A 26,604-nucleotide genomic window follows, 5' to 3' on the forward strand; every position below is an offset into this window, starting at 1 on the left:
ATACTATTCACACTGCTGCTCTGGTTCACAAGGCAAAGTTCCAGGGGCATTTCAGGATGTTCCTGAAGAGCTCTAAGAGACCCATCCCCTTGCCCACCAGTGCCTGTAACCTGGAGAGATGAGAGAAACTCAACCTACCCAGGATGCTTCAGGGCTAATCTTTCATTTTCTCAGTGATGATGTCATAGCTCCTCAGAGTCAGTCTTTGGGACTTGTGTGCAGAATACTGTGCCCTACAGTAACTCACATAATCTCCTCCCGACAGCCTCATGAGATAGGCACTGTTCTCCTGTTCATTTTATCGATGAGGGAATGAGGTTCAAATAGGGTTAACAGCCCATCCAAGGTCACACAGTAAGGGACAGGGTCCAATGGAAACCTAGCAGTCTGATTCCAGAACTCACATTTACCCAGTATGCCTGAGGTTCATTGTTATTAATGTTGTCACCAAATATTTTCAGTTATTTCTTGGGCATGTGGTAAGATTGATCTTCCCTGCCCACTTTGGCCAATCAGATGAGCAGAAGTGCTAAGCATCATTTCTAGTGGAATTTCTGAGTCAGATACTACCACTACACTCCTTTTTCCTTCTTTAACATTTGTAGAAGTACACAAAGGAATCTCCCTCAGCCTGTATTCCTAAGTAATGGTGATGTGGAGCAGATCCCTGCCCTTCTATCCCCAGCTGGCCTGTGATGAATAAAAAACATTTGGAGGTTGTTATTGTGGCGTAGCCTCACCCATCTTGACCAATTTAGAGCTCCATAGATTGTCTCCTGTTGATTATCTTTGGTCTTAGCCCGGCAGCCTGCTGTATTAGTCAGATTTTCATTATCAAAATAAAATACCTGAAGGTAGCCATTATGAAGAAAAGAGATTTATTAGCTCACAGTTTTAGAGGTTCGAAGCCCAAAATCAAGTCAGGTCCCCCTGATTCAGCCTCTGCGGAGGATCTAACAACAGATGGGGGTCACATCATGGCGGAAGCGCATGTGTAAGGAAGTATCACATTGCCAAACAAGAAGACAGAGACTGGGGTCCTCCAACCCCTTCTGAGGGCACACCTTCAATGACCTGAGAACCTCCCATGAGATCCTATGTCTTTAAGGTCCACACCATCTCCCAATACCATCAATCTGGATCCAACTCCAACATATGAACCCAAATCATAGCACCCACCTTCTCCCAACTTCCTGAAAGTACTTGGCTCCATATTCAGATTTGAAAAGCAGCAAGAGTCAGTCTCCTAAACATGGCGGAGCTGTGTTTGGAGAGATTTGCCCATGTCGTACCATCCTCTGGAGCAGAGGTCACACTGAGTGAAATCTCCACCCAGCCCTGGAAGTCCACAGACAGAAAATCAAGCTCCAAGAAGCCCCCAAGCTTCTCTCCCATACTCATTTATTGATTCTCCTTAATTTTATTCCCCACTTTTAGAGAAAGAATGACTGGGATGGAAGGAGGAGGGCCGGGCTGCCACGTCCTGGGGACACTGCAGGCTGACTATGACCTTACAGGCCTGGATCTGAACCTCTTCCTCAGGGTGGATGACCAGGGAAAGCAGCCGGTCTGCCAGTCGTGACTCGTCCCCAAAGAGGGCTTCATGCAGGGACTGTTCATTGTAATGCCATTTCACAGCTCGGTAGTGGGATGCATTCCGGCCCTCACTCAGCCGCTCAGCGAACACCAGTAGCTCAAACAGCAGATTTCCTGGCTGTGTGGACTGGAACAGGTTCAGGAAGTCAGAGTGCACCTGTGACATGGGAATGGAGAGAGGATGAGTGAAATCTCAGGCAAATTCTAAAATTCTTATTCTTCCATCCTCCTATCATCTCAACTCTCCAATATACCTAGACTCAACTATAGAAGAATTTTTTAGTTTTTCTTAATTATCATCTTCTAATTTAACTATATTGTGGTCCTAAAACATGAATGATATGATCATGATATGGATTCTAGGAAATTTGTTCAGAAAAATTTTAAGGCTTAGTATATGGTTAATTTTCCTAAATATTTTTGTATGCTTGAGAGGAGTGTAGAGTTAATAACTGTAGAGTTCTAGGTGTGTCAAATGGCTTAAACTTATTTGTGTTATTTACATAAGTATATCTTTACTTGCTTTAGTTTTTTTTTTTTTTTTAATCTTTATTTTATTTTTATGTGGGGATGAGGATCAAACCCAGTGCCTCACGCATGCTAGGCGAGTGCGCTCTCTCTGAGCCACAATCTCAGCCCCTTGATTTCGTTTTTTATCTACTGATTACTGATAGAGTTGTTAAAATCTTCCAAATCTCTCACTGTGATGGTAGACTTATTAACTTCTCCTTGGAATTCCATCTAGTTTTGCCATATATATTTTGAGATTATGTTATTAGGTGCATTCAAGTTTAGAATTACTTCATCCTTCTGGTGAACTGAACCACTGATTATTATGTAGTAACCCCTTTTTCTATCCTTAATGATGCTTTTTTCCATAAATAATTAATGTAGATATTAAGATATCTACATTAATTTTTGTTTTCTGTGTTCCTCACAGAGTTTAGAAAACCCCTCAAAGGGGCTGGGATGTAGCTCAGTGACAAAGCATTTGTCTCGCATTTGCAAAGCCCTAGGTTTGATCCTCAGTTCCAAAAAGAGAAAAGAAAAGAAAACCCCTCAAAGGAGAACACCCTTCTCAATAGGACGGATTCTCATTCTATTGGGAGAACACAAAAGGAGCAAGTTTTTAGTGCCTCTGGTGCAGAGGCAGGAAGAGGGACAAGACAATTCATCAGGGCTGTTTGTCTGGAGAGTGTAATTGTTCCCTCCCTTCTACCTAAGCTGGCATCCATCAGCCCCTCCCTCTTCAGTTGCTTTTCTCACCTGGCAGTTGAGAATGTCATAGAGAAGGTCATTCTTCTGTGCCAGGTAGCTCATCAGTCGCAGGGCTTGTACCTGAATAAAGAAAAGAGTAAAGCACAAGAAGGAGGATGAGTCTGGGCCTCGGGAGTGAAGACCTAAAGCTCTGCTCTTCCCTCTAGGTGCTGGTCAAGAGGGCAGGGCCTCAGTCATGATCCGCAGGCACCTGTGCCATGTTATAGTCTGACTGCAGGATTTCCATCAGGGCAGGCATCACCCGCCGCAGCTGGGGATGCACATAGTCAGGCAGCGGAAGGTTGTTGAGGAGTCTGAGGCCAGAAATGTGAAGCTCCGAGTCCCAGATGGTGGAGACCAGTTCTAGCACTTTGATGGAGTGTTCCTGAAATGGGAGGGAAGAAATGGATCTGCTTATACCTGGTGCCTCCCACCGCCACCCCAGCTCGACTTCATTTATCACTGCTCCCAACCAGGACCCCTGTGCCAAACCAAATAGTCGATTCTCTCTCCCACTTCAACCCCAAACTTCAGCTGACTTAGTTGAACACTATGGCCTCCTTGGAACTCTCTCCTCATCTGGCTTTATTTCACTCTTCGTTCCTAGTTCTTCTGCTCCATCTCCTCTCTTCTAGCTCTGTCCCGCGCTTAGTGAGATCATCCAGGCTCAGTATTCAGTGCAGCCAGTGACTTAGGTCAAGGTCACACCTCCAGCTCAGACCTTTCACCTGAGGTCCAGACACACATCCAGCTGCCAATTTCCCTTTTCTCCCTGCATGACTAGCAGACCTCTCTGAGTCAACACCTGGCTGCGTTTTCCAGCAGATCAACCCTTGACTCCTTTCTCTCTCACACACCTTTTCCAATCCTTCAGAAAATCCTGTGGAATCTACCATCAGAATCTGTCAAAAATCAAGCCACTTACCACCCCCCACTTCTACCACCCCCTCCCAAGCCCCCATCCTCTGTCACTGGATTTCTGCAATAGCTTTTCCTCTCCCTACTTCCATCCCTGCACCCCTGCATCTGTTTTCAGAGCAGCAGGCATGTTACACACGTCTCTTCTCTCCTCAAGAGTCCCTATTTCACTGGGCACTCTGGTGCATGCCTATAATCCCAGTGGTTTGGGAGGCTGAGGCAGGAGGATCCCTCAGCAACTTAGAGAGGCCCTAAGCAACTCAGTGATACCCTGTCTCTAAATAAAATGTAAAAAAAAAAGGGCTGGGGGTGTGGCTCAGTGGCTAAGCACTCCTGGATTTAATCCTGGTGCCAAAAAAAAAAAAAAAGCCCCCATTCATTCAGGGCAAAAGCTAAAGCCCTCACAGTGACATGCAATCCCATGCGATCTGCTCTTCTCTCCCCGTTATTTCTTTGATTTCACCTTCCGTTTTCTGCTTTGCTCCCGCAGTTCCCACCATAATGGCCTCTTGGCTATTCCTCGGATGTGCCAGGCACACACCTTTCTGAGGGTATTTGCAGACACTCTTCCCTCTGCTTAGAAAGCTTTCCCCTAGCCACTCAGAACTCATGCTCCTCCCTCCTTCAAGACTCTGCTTAAATGTTACCTTCTCAAGGAGATGAACTGACCACCCCCATCCTGCCTTCCCTCACCCTCCGTCTTCATTTTTCTCCATCACATAATCATATGTAATACACTTCTTATTCTTAAATAATTCCAAGTTATTTATAATTAAGAACTATTTCAAAATAATGAGAGGCCTCCTGTGCTCCTCACCAGGTCTCTCAATGGTTACATCTCACACAGTGCTAGTGCCCCATAGAACTAGGAAATTGGTATCCGTCTAATGTGCCTGCTTAGCTCTGTGTCATTTTATCACATGAACACATCTGTGTGATAGCCACCTGTGGCCCACAGATTATCTGGTCAGAACCATCCTGTCACCACAATGCTGGGCCTCATGGGGCCCACTGTCACCCACTTCCCCATCCAAACCCCTGGCAAACACTAATCTGTTTTCCATCTCTATAACTATTTTGATATTGTATAAATGGAATCTTACTGTATGTGACCTTTTGAAATGGACCCTTTTTCAATCAGTATAATGCCCCGAGATCTACCCAAGTTCTGTGTAGCGGTAGTTCATTCCTTTACATTTACTGAGTAGTATTCCATGGTATGGATAAATCGGTTTGTTTAGCCATTCAACTACTCAACACATTTATCTGCTTTTAGATTGGGGCTATTACAAATAAACCTGCTATGCACTTCCAAACTCATCCTATGAGGCCAGTATCACTCTGATTCCAAAACCAGGCAAAGACACATCAAAAAAAGAAAACTTCAGACCAATATCTCTAGTGAACATAGATGCAAAAATTCTCAATAATATTCTGGCAAATTGAATACAAAAACATATCAAAAATATTGTGCACCACAATCAGGTGGAATTCATCCCAGGGATGCAAGCTTGGTTCAACGTACAGAAATCAATAAATGTAATTCATCACGTCAATAGACTTAAAGATAAGAATCATATGATCATCTCAGTAGATGCAGAAAAAGCATTTGACAAAATATAGCACCCCTTTATGTTCAAAACAACTAGAAAAACTAGGGACAACAGGAACATATCTCAACATCATAAAGGCTATCTATGTCAAGTCTCAGGCCAACATCAACCTAAATGAAGAAAAAATTGAAAGCATTCCTCTAAAAACTGGAATAAGACAGGGATGGCCTCTATCACCACTTCTATTTAACATGGTTATTGAAACACTGGCCAGAGCAATTAGACAGATGAAAGAAATTAAAGAGATATGTATAGGAAAAGATGAACTTAAATTAGCACTATTTGCTGACAATATGATTCTATTCCTAGAAGACCCTAAAAGTTCCACCAGAAAACTTCTAGAACTAGTAAATGAATTCAGCAAAGTAGCAGGATATAAAATCAACACCCATAAATCAAAGGCATTTCTGTATATCAGTGACAAATCCTCAGAAAGGAAAATGAGGAAAACTACCCCATTTAAAATAGCCTCAAAAAAAAATACTTGGGAATTAACTTAATGAAAGATCTATATAATGAAAACTACAGAACCCTAAAGAAAGAAATCAAAGAAGACCTTAGAAAATGGAAAGATCTACCTTGCTCTTGGATAGGCAGAATTAATATTATCAAAATGACCATATTTCCAAAAGCACTATACAGATTTAATGCAATTCTGATCAAAATCCCAATGACATTCCTCATAGAAATAGAAAAAGCAGTCATAAAATTCATCTGGAAAAATAAGAGACCCAGAATAGCTAAAGCAATTCTTAGCAGGAAGAGTGAAGCAGGAGGCATCACTATACCAGACCTTAAACTATACTACAGAGCAATTGTAACAAAAACAGCATGGTATTGGCACCAAAACAGACTTGTAGACCAATGGTACATAAGAGAGGACACAGAGACTAACCCACAAAATTACAATTATCTTATATGAGTCAAAGGTGCCAAAAACATGCATTTGAGAAAAAGATAGCATCTTCACCAAATGGTGCTGGGAAAATGGGAAATCCATATGCAACAAAATGAAATTAAACATCTATCTCTCACCATGCACAAAAATAAACAAACAAATTTAAAATGGATCAAAGACTTAGGAATGAAACCAGAGACCCTGCTTCTAATAGAAGAAAAAGTAGACCCTAATCTCCATCATGTGGGATTAGGCCCCAACTTCCTTAATAAGACTCCTCTGGCACAAGAATTAAAATCAAGAATCAATAAATGGGATCAATTCAAACTAAAAAGTTTCTTTTCAGCAAAAGAAACAATCCGTGAGGTAAAGAGCCTACATTATGGGAATAAATCTTTACCCCTCACACACAGATAGAGCACTAATCTCTAGGGTATATAAAGAACTCAAAAAGCTAAGCACCAAAAAAAAAACAACAACAACAACAACAACAACAAATAACCCAATCAATAGACACTTCTCAGAAGATGATGTACAATAAATCAACAAATATATGAAAAAATGTTCATCATCACTAGCAATTAGAGAAATGCAAATCAAAACTACTGTAAGATTTCATATCACTCCTGTCAGAATGGCAGCTTTCAAGAATACAAACAATAAGTGTTGGCAAGGATGTGGGAGAAAGGTACACTCATACACTGCTGGTGGGACTGCAAATTGATGCAGCCAATATGGAAAGCAGTATGGAGATTTCTTGGAAAACTGGGAATGGAACCACCATTTGACCCAGCTATTCCTCTCCTCGGTATATACCCAAAGGACTTAAAAACAGCATACTATAGGGACATAGCCATATCAGTGTTTATAGCAGCACAATTCACAATAGCTAAACTGTGGAACCAACCTAGATGCCCTTCAATAGATGAATGGATAAAAAAAGTGTGGCATATATATACAATGGAATATTACTCAGCAGTAAAAGGGGAGAATAAAATCATGGCATTTGCAGGTAAATGGATGGAGTTAGAGAAGATAATGCCAAATGAAGTTAGCCAATTCCAAAAAACCAAAGGCCAAATGTTTTCTTTGATATAAGAAATCTGATTCATAATGGGATAGGGAGCAGGAGCATGGGAGGAATCAGTAAACTCTAGATAGGGCAGAGGGTTGCAGGGGAAGGGAGGGGGCAGGGGGTTATAAACGATGGTGGAATGTGATGGTCATTATTTTCCAAAGTACACGTATGAATACATGAATTCCTGTGAATATACTTTTTATACAACCAGAGATATGAAAAATCGTGCTCTATGTGTGTAGTAAGAATTATAATGCATTCTGCTGTCATATATGAATAAATAAAAACCCCAAATAAAGCTTCCATGGATAACAGTGTGTATGTAGGCTTTTCTGCAGATATAAGCTTTCATTCCTCTAGGATATAAGCCCAGGAATGTAACCAGTGGTTGGAAAAATGCAGCTTCTTTTTTTTTTTTTTTTTTTTTTGAGTGTGTGTGTGTGTGTTGCTGGGGATTGAACCCAGGGCCTTGTGCATGTGAGGAAAGCACTCTACCAACTGAGCCATATCCCCAGCCCTGTTTTTCTTTTTTAATAGTGAGACTGATCTCAGAGAGGCTTTACCCCCAAGCTACAGCCCCAGTCCTTTTTATTTTTTGAGACAGGGTCTCACTGAGTTGCTAAGGCTGGCTTCAAACTTGAGATCCTCCTGCCTCAGCCTCCTGAGTCACTAGGATTTACAGGCATGTGCCACCACACCTGGTGCATATTTCACTTTACATTCCTATCGGCAATATACGAGAAATCCAGTTTCTTTATGTTTCTACCATCATTTGGAATTGTCACTAATTTTGATTTAGGTCTTCTAATATATTAACATCTCACCACTGTCTTTTTTTAAAAATATTTTTTTTTAGTTGTGGATGGACACAATGCCTTTATTTATTTTTACGTGGTGCTGAGGATTGAACCCAGTGCCTCACACATGCTAGGCAAGTGCTCTGCCACTGAGCCCCACCCCAGCCCTCACCATGGTCTTAATTTGCATTTCCCATGGACTAGTATTATGGTTTAGATCTGAGGTGTCTGTCCCCAAAAGCTCACGTGTTAGACAATGTAAGAAACTTCAGAGGTGAAATGATTTGCTTATGAGAGCCTTAACCCCTAATGTGGCTGAACGGAGCGGTAACTGTGGGCAGGTGGGGTGTAGGCCGGAGGAGGTGGGTCACTGGGGGTGTGCCTTTGGGGTTTTTATATATATATATATTTAGTTTTTTTTTAGTTATTGATGGACCTTTATTTATTTATTTGTTTATACGTGGTGCTGAGAATCGAAACCAGTGTCTCACACATGCAAGGCAAGTGCTCTACCACTGAGCCCCAGCCCCAGCCCCAGCCCCTGGGGTTTATATTTTGTCCCTGGTTGGTGGCACTGTTTCTGTCCCTGCTTCCTGGTTGCTCTGTCCCGAGCTGCTTTCATCCTCCACATCCTTCCCCCACGACCTACTGCCTCCCCTCTGGCCCAGAACAATGGACTCACCATCTATGGACTGAGACCTCTGAAACTGTGAGCCTCAAATAAACTTCTCCTCCTCTAAGCCGTTCTTGTTGGGTATTTTGGTCACAGAAACAAAAAAAGCTGACTAAAACATCTTTCCATGTGCTTTTGTGCAAATCATACAACCCCTTCAGTGACATCTGTCTTCAGATCTTTTGCACATTTTCTAGCTGGATTCTTGTCCTTTTTTTAAGATTGAGTTTTGAGATGAGTCCTTGTTGGCTATGTGGTTTGCCAATATTTTCTCCCAGTCTGCCATTTGTCTTTTCATCTATTTAATAGGTCTTTCACGGGGCTGGGGTTGTGGCTCGGCAGTAGAGCACTCGCCTAGCACGTTGAGGACCTGGGTTTGATCCTCAGCACCACATAAAAATAAATGAAATAAAACTATTGTATCCAGCTAAAAAATAAATGTTAAAAAAAATAGGTCTTTCACAGAACCAATGTTTTTTATTTTAATGAAGTCTTGACTTGCCAATTTTTTCTTTTATAGATGGTGTTTTTGGTCTCATGGATTCTTTACCCCACTGAGGACCTGAAAGATTTCCTCCCTTCAAATTGCAACACCACCCCCATCCTTCCTTATCCCCTCCCTCCCTCTCTCTCTAATTTTCCTCCACGGCACTTATCACAAGAAGCACTCTGTATGTGATGTGCCTGTTAGAATATAAGGACAGGGACCTTTCCTGTTCTATTCACTGCTTTATCTCCAGCGCCTGTAGTAGTGCCTTGGCACAAAGTAAGGGCTCCGTAGACATTTGTTGAATTAAAAAAAAGAAGAAGAGAGATCTTGGGTTCTGAGAAGCAAGAAGCTTGGATGGAGAGGGAGTACCAAAGGCAGTAGCCCCGGACACTGAGGCTGAGCCTTGGAGAGGGAATGAGAACCCTGAAGTGGAAGCAAGAATTCCCTTTGCACCCTGCTCTTCCCTGCCCCACTGTCACTCTCCGCTGAGACCTGAAGGACAAGTAGGAGTTAGAAAGTCTGGGGGAAGCTTTCAGAAAGAGGGACCAGCAGGTGCAAGGGCCAGGGAGTGGGAAAGCATGAAGCCTATGGTGTAAATGGCTGGGGTGGGGACAAGGATGTGGAGCCCATCACCAATGGTGCACTTTGTGCTGAGAGCTTGGAGGAAGACCAAACGGGGTGGGGTGGGGGGGTCTGACTGGATACAACCCATCTGGAAAGGGTGGTCTGACTGAGAGGATGGGGGACATTGGATGTGTCAGGGACATCTAAGTGGGCATGTCCAGTAGCAGCTGGCCATGGGGAAGCATTTGTGGAGCCCCCAGGCTGCAGGGCCCCAGGAGAACACATCTAGATGGAAAATGAGACCAGTTAATAACTATTGTCACCTGCAGAGAGGAGAGGAGTCAGGTCTTCAGAACACAGATGCAGGGAAGGAGGGACAGGTCCTTACCTGCCCCAGGCACTTCCCAGGGCTTGAGAGAAACACAGCTCTTCTGGGGAACTGTGCTCTAGGTGTGGGGCCCCAAAACATCTGCTTTTCACCAGGTTTCCAGAGGATTCTAATGTGCTTGAGAATCACCACTTTAGGAAATAAAGAGACTGGGGGATGAAGTAGGGGCGGCCAGAAAGTGGAGACCTAATTTTTCCCCAAAAAATGTTTGATGCACATAATTAACAAGTGTGAAATCATCAAATGTTGATGAAATTATAACACAACCGGGATGCTTGGGTGGGGCTGGTGGAGGTGTACATTCATACAACCCTTCTGGAAAGGTTGGGCACACCTTCTATCCAAGCCCTTCCACTCCTGCATACACACTTAGGGAAATGCCCCCAGGGAGGCAAGGGAAGGGAACCAGCAGGCTCATAATAAGCATGGGTGCAAACACCTGGGAACAAATGCCTACCAATGGGCAAATAGTAGGGTATTCACAAAACAGAATACTACACAGCAGAGAAAAGGGAAACAAAGGACAGGGCTATGACTCTGTGGTAGAGGGCTTGCCTGGCAGGCATGAGGCCCTGAGTTCAATCCCCAGCACTAAAAAAAAAAAAAAAAAGAGGAAACAGTTTCCCACTATCTAAAGAGGGAAATGAGGCTGCCCAATGAGGATAAATCTTTCAATGTTCATTGGGGGCAAAACGGAAGAATACACACCATATATTTCCACATACATAAAGCTCAACAACATCCCAAGCTATGCTTTACCAATTTCTCTGCCTTGCCCTGTAGGCAGATATGCAGGGCCATGTGCAAGTGTGATCAAACTATGAAGAAAATCCTGAAATTGATAAAATGCAGGGCAAGGCCAACGGGGGCTCAGCCAGGCAGGTGGGGGCAGGGAGGGGGGAGAGCACGGTGGTGGTCATGTTTTAATTCTTGGCCTAGGTCTGGGTTTTTTTTTTTTAATGTTTATTTTTTAGTTTGAGGTGGACACAATATCTTTATTTTACATTTATGTGGTGCTGAGGATTGAACCCAGGGCCTCATGCATGCTAGGCGAGCACTCTACCACTGAGCCACAACCCCAGCCCCTGGGTTGCTTAGGGTTTGCTAAATTACTGAGGCTGGCCTTGAACTTGCAATCCTCCTGCCTCAGCCTCCCAAGCTATTGGGATTATAGGCATGTGCCACCACTCCTGATGCTATTATCATTCGTTCTACCTTACCCATAAATCTTTTTCCCCCTTTTATTTAAATTAAATTATATATTTATTCTAATTTATAATACATGCTGGCAGAATGCAATTTATTTCATATTACACATATAGAACACAATTTTTCGAGTCACTGATTGTACACAATGTATTTTCACACCATTTGTGTCTTCATACGTGTACTTAGGGTAATGACGTCTAACTCATTCCACCATCATTCCTACCCCCTGTCCCCCTCCCTTCCCCTTCATTCCTTTTGCCCTATCTTAAGTTCCTCCATTCCTCCCATGCTCCCCAACATCCCCATTATGGATCAGCATCCTCATATCAAAGAAAACACTCAGCCTTCGGTTTTTTGGGATTGGCTAACTTCACTTAACATGATATTCTTCAACTCCATCCATTTACCTGCAAATGCCATGATTTTATTCTCTTTTAATGCTGAGTAATATTCCACTGTGTATATATACCACATTTTCTTTATCCATCTACTGAAGGACATCTAGGTTGGTTCCACAATTTCACTATTGTAAATTGTGCTGCTATAAAACATTGATATGTTTTTAAGTCCTTTGGGTATAAACCGAGGAGAGGGACAGCTGGGTCAAATAGTGGTTCCATTCTCAGTTTTCCAAGAAATCTCCATACTTCTTTCCATATTGGCTGCACCAATTTGCAGTCCCACCAGCAATGTATGACTGTGCCTTTTTCCCCACATCCTCGCCAATACTTGTTGTTTGTATTCTTCTTCTTCTTTTTTTTTGAGAGAGGGAATTTTTTTTAAAAATATTTATTTATTTATTTTTCGGTGGACACAACATCTTTGTATGTGGTGCTGAGGATCGAACCCGGGCCGCACGCATGCCAGGCGAGCGCGCTACCACTTGAGCCACATCCCCAGCCCGAGAGAGAGAATTTTAACATTTATTTTTTTTAGTTTCTGGCAGGCACAACATCTTTGTTTGTATGTGGTGCTCAGGATCGAACCCGGGCCGCACGCATGCCAGGCGAGCGCGCTACTGCTTGAGCCACATCCCCAGCCCCTGTTGTCTGTATTCTTGAAAGCTGCCATTCTGACTGGAGTGAGATGAAATCTTACAGTAGTTTTGATTTGCATTTCTCTAATTGCCAGAGATGTTGAACATTTTTTCAACATTTGTATATCCTCTTCTGAGATTTCTGAACAGTGTCTGTTCAGTTCCTTGGCCCATTTATTGATTGGCCCATTTTTTGGTGTTAAGGTTTTTGAGTGCTTTAAATATCCTAGAGATTAGTGCTCTATCTGATGAGTGAGGGGTTAAGATTTGCTCCCATTCTGTAGGCTCCCTATTCACCTCACTTATTGTTTCTTTTGCTAAGAAGCTTTTTAGTTTGAATCCATCCCATTTATTGATTCTTGGTTTTAATTCTTACGTTTTAGGAGTCATATTAAGGAAGTTGGGGCTTAATCCCACATGATTTGGGCCTACTTTTTCTTCCATTAGGTACACGGTCTCTGGTTTAATTCCTAGTCCTTGATCCACTTTGAGTAGAGTTTTGTCCATGGTGAGAGATAGGGGTTTAATTTCATTTTGTTACTTGTGGATTTCTAGTTTTCTCAGCACCATTTGTTGAAGAGGCTATCTTTTCTCCAATGTACATTTTTGGAGCCTTTGTCTAATATAAGATAGCTGAAGTTATGTGGGTTAGTCTCTGTATCCTCTATTCTGTACCATTGGTCTACAGGGCTATTTTGGTGCCCATACCATGTTGTTTTTGTTACTATTGCTCTGTAGTATAGTTTAAAGTCTGGAATAGTAATGCCACCAACTTCACTCTTCTGGCTAAGGATTGCTTTGGCTATTCTGGGTCTCTTAATTTTCTAGATGAAAACTAGGGATTATCAGGAATATACCTCAACATTGTAAAAGCCCCAGGTCAACATCATTCTAAATGGAGAAAAATTGAAAGCATTCCCTCTAAAAACTGGAACAAGACAGGGATACCCTCTTGTACCACTTCTATTTAACACAATTCTTAAAATCCTAGCCAGAAAAATCAGACAGATGAAAGAAATTAAAGGGATATGGATAGGAAAAGAAGAACTCAAATTATCACTATTTGCAGATGATATGATTTTATACCTAGAAGACACAAAACATTCCACCAGAAATCTCTTAGAATAAATGAATTCAGCAAAGTAGCTGGATATAAAATCAACATCCATAAATCAAAGACATTTCTGTACATTAGTGAAAAATCCTCTGAAAGAGAAACTAGAAAAACCACCCCATTTACAATAGCCTCAAAAAAATAAAATACTTGGGAATAAACTTAATGAAGGGCTGGGGACACAGCTCAGTTGGTAGAGTGCTTGTCTTGCATGCAAAAGGCCTTGGGTTCAATCCCCAGCACCATCAAAAAAAAAAAAAAAAAAAAAGAAAAGAAAAAATTAAACTTAACCAAAGAGGTGAAAGACCTCTACAATGAAAACTACAGCATGCTAAAAAAAGAAATTAAAGAAAAACTTAGAAGATGGCAAAATCTACCTTGTTCTTGGATAGACAGAATGACAGAATTAATATTGTCCAAATGGCCATACTACCAAAAGCACTATACAGATTCAATGCAATCCCAATCAAAATCCCAATGACATTCCTGATAGAAACAGAAAAAGCAGTCATGAAACCCATAAATCTTTTTAAGTTGTAAATATTCAATTTAATTTATTTTTAATTTGAGGGGGGGGGAAGAAACCTTTTGCTAGAGGGAGATTTGAAGATGAAAGGAGAGTTTTTGGTTTTACTTTTTTTTTTTTTTAGTTGTAGATGGACACAAATTTTTTAAAATTTATTTTTATGTGCTGCTGAGGATGGAACCCAATGCCTCACACATGCTAGGTGAGTGCTCTACCACTGAGCCACAATCCCAGCTCTGGTTTTGCTTTTTAAGATGGGAAAGATTGAACAACAAGTGTTGGCAAGGATGTGGTGGAAAAGGCACATTCATACATTGCTGGTGGGACTGCAAATTAGTACAGCCAATATAGAAAATGGTATGGAGATTCCTTAGAAATCTGGGAATGGAACCACCATTTGACCCAGCTATTCCTCTCCTAAGACTATACCCAAAGGACTTAAAAACAGCATATTGCAGGGACCCAGCCACATCAATGTTTATAGCAGCACAATTCACAATAGCTAAACTGTGGAGCCAACCTAGATGTCCTTCAGTGGGTGAATGGATTACAAAATGTGGCATATATACACAATGGAATTTTACTCAGCATTAAAAAAGAACAAAATCATGGCATTTGCAGGTAAGACAATGGAGAAGATAATTCGAAGTAAAGTTAGCCAATCCCCAAAAAAACAAATGTTGAATGTTTTCTCTTATATAAGGAGGTTGACTCATAGTGGGGTAGGGAGGGGAAGCATGGGAGGATTAGATTAATTCTAGATAGGGAAGAGGGGTGGCAGGGAAAGGGAGGGGGCAGAGGATTAGCAAGGATGGTGGAATGTGATGGACATCATTATCCAAAGTACATGTATAAGGGGGCTGGGGATGTGGCTCAAGTGGTAGCGCGCTCGCCTGGCATGCGTGCGGCCCGGGTTCGATCCTCAGCACAGCATACAAACAGGGATGTACAAACAGGGATGTTGTGTCTGCCGAGAACTGAAAAATAAATATTTAAAAAAAATTCTCTCTCTCTCTCAAAAAATAAATAAATAAATAAATTTATTTTAAAAAGTACATGTATGAAGACACGAATTGGGTGTCAACATACTTTGTGTACAGAGATACGAAAAATTGTGGTAAAGTCTATTAAGAATTGAAATGCAAAAAAAATTTTTAAATTTTAAATAAATATATATTTATGTAAAAAAAAAAAAGATGGGAAGGATTAGAGTTCATCGCCTTGGCTTCTACCTCCATGAGTCCTTCAGGATGGGGCTGGTCACCATAAAGAACAAACCAGCTTAGTCACCTGGGATTTCCAGCCCCACACTGGGTTCCAGGGTTGGAGGTTGAGTTCAACTGCCAATGGCCAGTGTTTAATCACAACCCCATAATGAACCTTCAGCAAAATTCCTAACCGAGAGCTTCCAGGATGCTGAATTCATGGTGGTGCTGGGGTGGAGGTAGGGCTGCCCAGAGAGGACAAGGAGCTCCTCCCCACGCCTCCATCCTGTCTTATTTCTCTCATTTGGCTTTTCCAGAGTTATGCATTTTACAATAATGCTATTCCCACGTTCTGCAAGTCATTTTAGCAAATTTTCAAGGATGAAAAGGGGATTGTGTGAAATTCCAAATTCATAGCCAAATTGCTGATCAGAAGTCAGACTTATGTGAATGGGGCTAAACCCTTCATTTGTGGAGTCTGTGCTAATTTTGCATTAGTCAGAATTTAATGGAATTGTGGGATACCCAGCTGGTGACTGGAGAATTGGCTGGAGTCAAAGAATCTCAGGGGGTATTCTGCTATTTTGAGGTTCAGAGATACCACTAGTGCCTCTGTTTGGTTTCATCCTGAGATTGGAAGGCTTTCATAACCTGCTGGGAACATGACCACTTCTTCCCACTTATTTCTGGGTTACGAACTCAGATCCAAACAAACTTCTGGGACGTGACCATTTATCTCATGCCAACGAAAGGACCCGGCAACCATGAGCCTCCCCTGTACGCTATCTCACTCCCTGCCCCTGGGCTCACCTGGATATCTTTTTTAAAATATTTATCTTTTAGTTGTAGTTGGACATAATACCTTTACTTATTTATTTATTTATTTTTGCATGGTGCTGAGGATCGAACCCAGAGCCTTGTGCATGCTCGGCAAGCACTCTACTGCTGAACCACAACCCCAGCCCCTCACCTGGATTTTAAGCCTGAATTTCCGGATGCCAGAGAAAGCTTTAAGTGCATTCAGAGCTTGGATTTTGACACTGGTGTCCTTGTCTTCCAGCATGTCAGCCACCAACTTGATATCATCATTAGTACAAGCAGAGGCCTGGAGTGTGTGTGGAGAGACGGAAGAGGCAGGAGAAGCGGGTGTCCAGGGCCCACTGCCCACCCCCCCCCCATGTCACCAAAGACCACTCTCCCAGCACAACCCTCCCACAATCATGTAGACGCTGGTCCCAAGAGGCCCTCTGGCAGGTCAAAGGGCAGGGAGAGCATAACCCTAGCAGTCAGGTTGCATAGGAGGGACCTCCTGCCTCCCTTTCCTCACCTCAGCCTCCAGCAAGTACACACAGCGAGCGATGCTGTGCAGGATCATGCTCCTGGTGTACCCATCATGCTTGCACTCCAAAGAGTTGAGGAGTCTCCGGAGCTCACCTGAGTCCCGCCCATGGCGCTCTCGCTCGATGGCCAGGCCTAGACAGCCACCCAGCCCGGTTTAGGATGTGGACTCGGCAGTAATGAAAGAATGGGGACACAGAGGAGAAGGACCTGGGGACAAAGCTGCCTTGTTTCTTTAGATTTTTTCTATATGCAGGACTACATGTGCAGCTGAACAGGGAGTGTACTGCACAAGGGCACCCTACCTGATGTTGTACTGTCTATGTCATTATATCCCATATTTGTGAATTTACTACCTAGTTTTTTGGCATGTGGCAGTTAACAAGTAATGATTCATTGTAATCAACATATGGCAATGATATTCCAGCAGGTGGCAATTAAGGGATCTCACAGAAAGTGCCTCTTTTCTGACTTTGCACAAAAGTGCCATAAAGGCTGGTGGAAACTCTGGGCATGAAGGTGCCCCGATTTTCCCTTTCCTTGAAGCCTCAAGTTCCTAGACAAGAAAGGAATGGGGGAGCTGCTGATGTCAAGTTTCCAAGAAGTGAATGCCTGGAAGCCAAAGTGAATGTAGGATTTAGAGACCTGCCAGATTAGTCCTGGGGTCACACCTTGGTGATATCTACCCAGAGTCCCCAAACTAACATCTCTAGCAGGGCCTTGCCTAGGGTGCTACGGGGCTCCTAAGAAAGATGAAGAGGAGAAAGAGGAAGGAGAGAGGAACTTGAAGGAGTCACCTTTGGGCCTTTCTACAGGGGAGGCCTCAGAAGCAGGTGCCTCCTGGGGCGGAGCCCTCTCCCCAGGGACTGGACACTCACGGGCGATGCAGATGGGCGAATTGGAGCAGAGAGGTGGCTGGCATTTTAGGCCAGCCCTGATGGCCTTGTAGAGCAGGTAGATGGCTGAGGCACCTGTGGCCAGGCCCACTATACTTTTGCGGATGTCCAGTTGCCCCAGGTACTCGGGGATGCTCTTGCCCATATCTTTAGCGCTGCCTTGTACCCGGGTGGGAGCTATGCCCAAGGCACCTGGGAAAGGCCTTCCGGAACCAGAACTCTGGCAGGGCCAGGAACCAGGGTACCAGAATTGAAACCTAGGCAACAAAGGAAAATAGGGAGATGATGGGATGGAGGGTCTTAGCTGGGAAGTGGCATGACCAGGGGTGCTTGAAAAAGAGAGAAGGTTCAGCTTTCAAGGCTGCAGAGAAGAAGCTGGAGACTCTGGGGCCAGTGGGTGGGGGGGGGTAGCTCAGTGGTAGAGCACTAAAGCTAGCACCGGTCAGGCCCTGGGTTCCATGCCCAGCATCGGAAAGGGAGGGAGGGAGAAAGAGAGGAGAAAGTAAAGGAAATTTTAAAAGGAAAGGAAAAGAAGAAAAAAGAAAGAAAAAGAAAAGCAAGGAGGCAGGGGCAGATGGGCATCTCCTTGTCTTGAGGGGAGCCAGGTTGGAGGGGCCCAGCAGGTAGCTCCAGGGGCTGCCCTTTCCTCCACTAGAGGGCAGCAGACACCCATTTCTGGCTGGGGCCTTTGGGCATTTCTGGGAGTCTGGGGTGAGCCCATTGACCCCCTTCTTTTGCTTCCCTCCTGTCTTTGATCTTTCTAAGGTAGATCTATCCCTGGACCTTGGTGTGTTTCTTTAGACAGAGCTTCCTCAACCCTGGAAGGTGAAATGAAGTGGACATCTTATCAAGTTTTGCAGCCTTGGGTACAGCAGTCACTTTCCAGCTTCTGCACGTGGACCTGGAGTGTGAGGAAAGCTTGTGAGGACAACCATCTTTGCATCCCAGCACCCGACATAGATTTCTGCGCTTCACAGGTATCTGTCATGCCTCATCACTCTTTGAAAGTTTGGGGACGGAATAATGACAGAGAGTCTGGAAAGTGTGGTTCCAGGCCCATCTAACTTGAGTGACCCTGGAGGGGAAAGGAGCCATCCTTTTCTGGGTCTGTTTCTGCACTTAAAACCCAGGGGATCCCAGATCTTCCATTCTAAAACACCAGGATTACAATGTGAGCAGATCTGTGCCTTTCAGCCATGAAACGGTGGTGGTGTGACCCCCGCTCCAGCCTCCCCACACAGGGGATGAGGTTTGCGACCTGTAGACAGAAAATTCTACCACCCCAGAGGATGGGAGCCATCTTTACAGGCTTTGATCTCTACCACTAGATGGGCCATGTGCAAACAAATCCTTCTCTTCTCTCCGTCAGTCTCCCTACACCTTCTGGCCTCTCTCTGGTACAGAACAGGGAGATGACAAGCTCCCAGTTAGGGTCAGACCCAAAGCCAGTGTTGAGCATGGTTGTACCACAACAGGGTTTTACCCACCTCATCCCAGGAGAACTGGGGTAGAAGTCTCTGGGTCCTGGGCTGCACCTGGATGGGAGGCGGGAGTGGGAAATAGCATTCTGAAGGATGCTGCAGCTGTCCAGGCATGGCCACTCAGAACCTCTGCCCATCACACCCCAGGCTGCAGGCAGGAAACAGGCCACACTCCTAGGCAGTCATCTCTTCCTATCCTCTCTTTTATCCCCACCCTTCCTCTAGGGTCATTCTTAGCACTTCGCCCCAAGGTGGGTGACTACATGGACTGTCTGCAATGAGAGGTGGGTGAGCATAGGCTCACTGCTAGGGAACTACCCATTGTACCCCATAATCTGCAGGCAGGAAATAGCTGCCTGATAGGCAACTGTCATTTCTGGTTCCAAGGCTCCCTTGGTGGATCTGAACAGATCCTTCAGAACAAGGTCCCTGCTCTGCTCACGGCTGCTGTCCCCTCAGTGCTATGGAGCTGATTCTGCAGCTCACACATCTGAAGCAGATTTGTCATCTGTTCTTTAAAGACCTCCCAAGAGAGTTCTTTCTTGGCTGTAACCTGATTCCCTCCTGCCATACTAAAGACCATTTCTTCTGGTTCTGCCCTCAAATGATTCAGAGGGAGCAGAGAGGCAGGGTCATACCCAGGGTGACATTTTCACTAGTCCCCAGTACAATGAAAAAAATAAAGACAGAGGAGCATCTATTAGTCAGTGTAAAGTCAATGACTCCTTTCTTGGGAATGACTGGTAGATTTTTGTTATTTTTTTTTTCAGGGATGGGGTTTTGCTATATGACCTAGGCTGGTCTCAACTAACCTCAAGATGCCCTCCTGCCTCAAATCTCCTGAGTAGCTGTGACCATGGGTGCCCGGAAAGAGTGTTTGGTTTTGATTTAGATGATGATCCTTTTTTAATGATAATTCATACATATTTTCTTTAATGAAATGGAGATAATCGATGGTAGGTGGTTTTTAAATTTTAAAAAAATATATATTATTTTTAGTTGTTGATGGACCTTTGTTTTATTTTATTTTATATTCGGTGCTGGGAATCAAACTCAGTGCCTCACACATGCTAGGCAAGTGCTCTACCACTAAGCCACAATCCCAGCCCCCTTTTTTTAATTATTTTTTTTATAATTTTTTTTGTGTGTGTGGTGCTGGGGGTTCAACCCAGGGGCACCTAACCACTGAGCCACATCCCCAACCCTTTTTTATATTTTATGTAGAAAATTGCTAAGTCTGGCTTTGAACTTGAGATTCTCCTACCTCAGCCTCCTGAGTTGCTGGGATCAAAAGCGTGTGCCACTGCACCAGGTGGTAGGTGTGTTTTAAATGTTCTTAGGAAATGTATTAAAAGCTGCGACTCCTTCTGGGAACTTGGCTTGGTTTATTTTCTTGTTTTGTTTTTCCATCACATCTAGAATGTCACATCTGGATTAGGTGGCCAGAAAGAAGTCTAAGAGTCAATATACACAGAGGCAGCCATGAGCTCCTTACCTGCCTTCACCAAGAAAAAGACACAGGCTGCCTTGGCTTGCACCTCTGTGCCATTGGTACCAGCTCTTCACCTCCAGGGCCAATGTTCCCACGTGTTCAGTGCAGCTTCGTGTAGGGGATGGGAATGGGCTGTAGCCAGACTGCCATGGCTCCAAACCAGTGCAGCCACAGAGGTAGCTCTGTGATCTTTGTGCCTCATTTTCCCGGCCTGTAAAACGGGACTAATCTGACCTACTTCATGGACTTGTTTGTGAGGATTAAGTAAAGTACTTGGAACACTGCCCTGCACACAGAGTTCAACCAATGTTGACTATAATAATTATGAGGTTTCACCTGGACAAAATGTTTGAGTGTGGTAAGGCCCACAGCAAGCCTAATGGCGTCCCGCCCTGAAAAAGCGCACTACTCGCCCCTTCAGCCTCTGCCACTCGCCCTGGTCGCAATGGTCTTCTTAAGACTGATCAATCTCAACTCATGAAAATTATTTAACTACCTTGAGAGACTTCGGAGTCCTCTTTGAAGCCCACAAATCCCCAATTTAGAAGCGGTAGCCCCCAGTCCATTCCCCTAACCACTTTGTTCCTAAGCCATCCACCCCTAAGGCCACTGCCTCTTGCTCTTCACGATGCTCTTGCAATCCTCCTAAACTATAATGCTCCAGGTGCTATTGGGGGGCCTATTAGGAAAGTCAGTCCTAGGTCATTACCAAGGGTGACCTTTTTACCTTGTGAGACCCAGCACTTGTGCACTTAAAAGACAAGAGAAGATTGGTCTGCTCCACACTCCAAGGAAAAACCCTTTTGAGTCCTATTGCCATGGGTTCAAATCCCAGCTGTGTGGGATTTGGACCTATCCCATCATCTGAGTCTTAGTTTCCTCCTCTAGAGGAATTTACTACCTGGAAGTGCTGCCATCAGGACCGACCGAGAGAACGTGCGGCTCCTCTCGGCACAGGCGACGCTCAATACGCCCAGCTTCCTGGCACAAGGTTGGGGGCGCCCGTGCCCTTCCTGGATGCCACTCTCCGAGACCATCCCCTCCCCAGCTAAAGCTTACCCCGGCCCAGGAACTAGAGCCGTGGAACTCCGGCAAAGGCACGGAAACCCCGGAGAAACCCGCAAAAGCAGCGGGTGGGGGCGGCGCCCCCGGAGGAGGAGGACCGGGTGGGGGCGGAGGCCGCGCCTCCTCCACCCGGGCCTCCCCCCCACCTCACTCTCCCTCCCCCGACTCCCTCCTCCCCCGAGCGCATCCGGCAGCGGGCACAGGATGTTCTTTCGCTCCCGTCCTCCCCCCTCCCCGCCCCCGCTCTCACTTTCTCTCCGCTCCCCTCCTCCACTCCCGCCGCGCCCGGCGCCGGCACCTTGCTTAACTCCTTCTCTCCGGGGTCTGGGGCGTCCACGCGCCGGGTAGCAGTCCCACCTTCCCGCCCGCCCCGTTGCAGGCCCAGCAACGCTGAGCTGAGCGCCTGGCCCCTCTTTCAGGCTCCTCTGGCCAGTCCTGGGTGAAAGGTGGAAAGGCCTCCAAGGACAGGGGCCGACATCCCGTCTAGCTCGCCAGGTTTAGGTGGGGTGCGCGCCCCGAGCTAGCGGCGCGTCGGAAGGGACCGCCGAGTGGGAGTGGGCGTAGTCAGCTGGGGCCGGGCGCGGGCTGAGAGGGTCTAAGGACTCTAATAACCCCATCCTCCCCAAAGGAACCGCCAAGCAGCGACCAAGGGTGGCAGAAGAGGATGGAGAGAGGCCACGCCCCTCGAGTTACGTCACTGCTTCCTAGGCAACCGGGGCAGACTAGAGGAGGGCAGACCTCAGGGAATCCAGGCTTTGGGACAGGGCGGGGTTGCGGGTAGAGGTGGGGGCGCGGCAGGGGCGGGCTTTTCAATCTTTGCAGCTTCGCTCGTTGTCGGAGAAACTAAGTGAGGCACAGCTATGTTCCCCCCCCTCTCTTTCGTTCAACAAACATGCTTGGTGCGATGCTTAAGCACTGGGATATTGCACTCCATCCGAAGCCTGCCCTCACGGATTATGGTGGCTGTGCATCCCAGGCTGTGTCCCTGGAACCAGTGTAATTATTAATATTGTCCCTTTTTACGTGTAAAGTATCCAGGAATGGGTAAGGGTTAAGGAAGACTTGGTCCCCTAATTAAGGGAAAGTTTCAACCATGCAGAGAAAGAAGGAAGACAAACTATTGTATGCTCACCATTCAACAATCACTTTCCTAGCATTTTATAATCTCTGTGAGTTTTGTCCCTCATTCTGCAGGGCAGGCATCCCTCGTGCCTTTTACAGATGAAGAAACTGACTCAGACAGGTCTTACTCAAGGCCCAACAATTCTATATGAACCTGAGTGCCCTACCTCCTGCTTCTTTCTTAAAATAAATAGATCATATACAATAAACAAAAAGATACTTATCCTTTTCATGAAGGAGTTTATAACATTTGGAGGAAAGGGCTGAAAATATTACAGAAACAGAATTAAACAATAAAATATAGAAGACTGCTCATAAGGCTCAGAGGGAAGTTGAAGTTGATGACAAACCAATCAAAATGGTGTGGATACTATCAGAGACTTCTTGTGGGGGATGGATTTTGAGTTGCATCCATAAGTGGAATCACTAGAGGTGTGTATGAGATGTGGTTCCAAGAAACAGAAAGACTATGAGAATCAGAACAGGGACTCAGAGTGAAGTGGGCTAGAATCTCTCAATGGCAAGATCCCTCTGTAAACCCCAAAGCCATTGGTGTTTACTTTTGTGTTCTGCCTTCTGCTCTCTCTGTGGCCTTATCTCTTATGGGAGCAGATACTGGCAGCTGCGCCCATTCTACTTTAAACCCAAGGTCTCTACGATTGGTATTTGGCACAAATTCCCTGATGTGACTTTGGATATCAGCTTCTCCCTTTCAGATCCCCCTCTGAAGATTTGGGGGAAATGAACCTGAGTTTGCCTCGGGAAGCCAATAAACTTGCTGAGAATGGGGAGATGGAGTCAGGAGAGAGAGGTAGAGGGATGAGAAGGTGGTACGAATAAATGAATTGGACAATTGAAAAATATTTGCTGCCCTCTCACTGTGCAGCAGGCACTGTGCTAGGTAGATTCCACTTCAGTGATCTGGAAAGGCCATGAATGAATCTGAACACATACAGATCACATAGCAGCTGGCACACCCAGTATGCTTGGCTGAGACGTCTGCGCTGATAACAGATACGACAAATGGTGTTTGAGAAAGATTATTCCAGCAGGGCATGTAGGAGTAAGAAACAACCTGGATCAGAAAGACTGCAGCACTTTGGATCAAAGGTGATATCTATGGGGCTGGAGAGGAAGGAGTGAATGAGAAAGGTAATGACTAAACAATGCATTTTAAAATAACAGCAACAAAAAGAAGAAAGCAGAATCTGGTAACAGATCAGACATAGGATGGTGAAGGAGAGAAAGCAGTTAAACATCAACCCACCTTCACAATGATTTGGGGGGACTAGGAGTGTCACAAGGGACAATGGGGAGGAGTTGGTGCAAGGGGCATGAGTGAGTTTAGTCACTTCTAGGCCAGATTAAGGCAAGTGACCCATATATGACTGGATTTGAAGATGGGAAAATCCAGAAGGGTAGTGGGACTGGGGCAGTGTCCCAGTCCTGGCTTCAGAGCAATCACTGACCTGGGATGCCATGGACAGATTCATGCATCAAGTTGCATCAAGTTGAAGTTTGGAATAGATGACAGCAAAGCTGCCTCCCTTCTAGGGGGGGTTGGTGAGTGCTGGCTGGGTGACAGCATGTGTGGGAAGTGTGCTGTATGTGTTGGAAGGTGGTCCATATGGCCCAGGACCATGTTGGCATCCATCTGTTAATTTTTGGCTAAAGAACTAGCCAGTGATTCCATCAGATGGGCCTGGGGGCACAAGGCCCAGGTGAGGCACTTCTGCAGCTTAGGGTCCCTCCCCTAACTCCACCCTCAAAGGCCCTGGAGCCCAGGCCTGTACTGCCTGCCAAGGTCTTTCCTGGAACCCGGCAGAGGACAGAGCCCCTCCCTGCCTGCCCTGGCACTCTCCAGGCACAGGGTGTCCCTCTAGGCACCTTACAGACACCCCAGGAGGCTGGAGCTGAGACAGCCCCCCTTTCCAAGAGCCTTTGCCCTGGGATGCTGCCATTCTCCCAATGTCCCCACCAGGCCAGAAGAGACAGCAGGCAGGCACAGGGGAAGAAGGAAGAATTTTTTGGCTTCCTGGGTCTTTGCTGTGGCTTCAGATGGGAGGGTGGGGATGGCAGAAAAGCAGAGTCACAGGCTTCAGAGCATCACACCACCTGCTTCTGCCTCCCTCCCAGGAGGAAACCTTCAGGGGCCTAGTGGTTTTGAGGGGAGGGGACAGGAAGAGACTCTGAACTCTGGGTCAACTGAGGACAAAGAGCGCTTGCCCTATATCTTATTTCTTCTAGGATTCTCTTCCTCTGCTTCTTACCCACCATCACCCCAGAACAAACTCATATCTCTGTCTACAATTAAGGGAAACGGGACACGTACCCAACGGGACGTTTATCAGACGCTGTGTGCCGAGCCACACCTGTCGGATGCGGAGAGCGCCCCTCCCAGGTGGATAGACCCTGCGGTGCTCGGGCGGGGCACTGGGAGACGCTGTCCTGGCGGGGCGAGAAGGCAGAGGGCAGCGCAAACGGGCCACGTGGAGGCCGGCCGCGGGGGGCTGGGGCGCGCGGCGGGGAGCGGGGGGTGCGCTCGCCACTCCCGCTCGCGGGAGCCGCCGGGTGTCGCGGCCGCTGACCGCAGGCTGCAGGAGCGGTTGATCTGGTGAGCGAGCACACCCACTTACCCAGCTGCTGAGTCAGGCTGTTCTCGCTCGCGCTCGCCCGCCCGCCCGCCGGCTCGGGACATTGTGTTCCAGCCCCGGCGCGCTGGCAGCGGGCCCAGGCGCTCACACCAGCCTCCTCGCCTTGTTTGTGCTCGCGGCTTACGCTCGGCGCGCAGTCACGCCGCGGTCACAGCCTCCCGGCCGCGGCGGCCCTGGGAGCGCGCGCTGGGGCCGGGGCTGGCGCGCAACCTCTGAGACGTGCGCCCCCGCCGGGTGGGCCCCGCAGCCCCGCAGCCCCGCAGCCCCGCAGCCCCGCGCACTCACCAGCCCCGGAGCACCCAGACATCTCCGTGCCCAACTGCCCCGCGGGTCGGATGCCTAGGCTTGTGAGGGCTCTGGGTTAGCATAGGGGGGCAGGTGTTGGAAAGTCCACCGGAGAGGGGCCCCCAGAGCTGCCGCCCGTGCCCCTCCAAGCGCTCGTTCCAGCAGTCTGGAGGACAGCTGGGAGCACGCCAGCCCCAGGCTTGTCAGACCTGGGATGCAGTCACGTGACAACGGAAGCCTGTGTTGAGGGGGCCAATTCAAGCGATCCCCAGGAAGAGCCTCCCCTTCCCTCGCCCCCACTTCCCTGATCCTCCACACAAGCCGGCAGCACGGAGAGTCCTGGGGTTCCCGGCACTGGCAAACCAAGCCTGGCCCTTTGGGACAGCTTGGGAACTCCCTGGCAGGGCTCTGGGAGTCGGGAGAGCCCAGATCCTATAGGGTGGGAGTGGTGGAGGAATGGCAGGGATTAGCACGAAGACCCCAAACTGGCCCTGAAGCCTGACCCTTCCGTTTGTCCAGTTCCAAATCCTGGTTTATTCAGAACCGGGATTTCTCCTTACTCATGTTTCTGCAGAAAGACAACTGAGGGCTGAGTGCTGGTCCAGAAGGTTCCACCCCCTCCGAACTGAGGAGGGGACAAAGGATTTATATGCTGCGCACCTACCTGAGGAAGGTTCTGTGTTGGGTCCTGCTAAGGATGTCATGAAAAGTTTGTTACAATTCCTAAAATCCTTTATTCTTCCTCCTTCCCACATCCATATTTGCTGTGCCATGTCCCTGACAGGAGTGCTTGTCCTCCGTGTCTAGCCATCCCTTGGCTTCAGCTCATAAGGGTCCCTTGAAACGCCACCAACCAAATCTGAATCCCCTCTCCTCCCCAAGCCCAACACACTTGGTTTGTACCTTTCC

General features: G+C 46.3%; 1 protein-coding gene across 20 annotated transcripts; it reads right to left on the reverse strand.

Annotated features, from left to right (window-relative positions):
* Positions 1–861: 861 nt before the first annotated feature.
* Positions 862–26,597, reverse strand: Armc12 (armadillo repeat containing 12). 20 transcript variants are annotated; one of them, XM_046464424.2, is made up of 11 exons: positions 25,696–25,916; positions 25,089–25,204; positions 20,573–20,780; positions 19,084–19,131; positions 17,498–17,853; positions 16,690–16,835; positions 16,333–16,467; positions 3,065–3,238; positions 2,863–2,934; positions 1,516–1,753; positions 862–1,338 (listed from the first exon to the last, which is right to left on the reverse strand). In XM_046464424.2, exons 1-11 carry the CDS (start codon positions 25,776–25,778, stop codon positions 1,247–1,249), a joined length of 1,668 nt encoding a protein of 555 aa, XP_046320380.1. In that variant the 5' UTR covers positions 25,779–25,916; the 3' UTR covers positions 862–1,246. The 20 variants fall into 20 exon arrangements, with proteins under 20 accessions (XP_046320380.1, XP_046320379.1, XP_046320381.1 ...); XM_046464423.2 differs by having other exon boundaries at positions 862–1,753; positions 25,696–25,914; XM_046464425.2 differs by having other exon boundaries at positions 862–1,753; positions 17,579–17,853; positions 25,696–25,913.
* Between the last annotated feature and the right edge of the window lie 7 nt (positions 26,598–26,604).

This window comes from Marmota monax, unplaced genomic scaffold (assembly GCF_021218885.2).
Source record: "Marmota monax isolate L192 unplaced genomic scaffold, Marmota_monax_Labrador192_F-V1.1 WCK01_AAM20220418_F8-fsc00211, whole genome shotgun sequence".
NCBI classification, from domain to species: Eukaryota; Metazoa; Chordata; class Mammalia; order Rodentia; family Sciuridae; genus Marmota; species Marmota monax.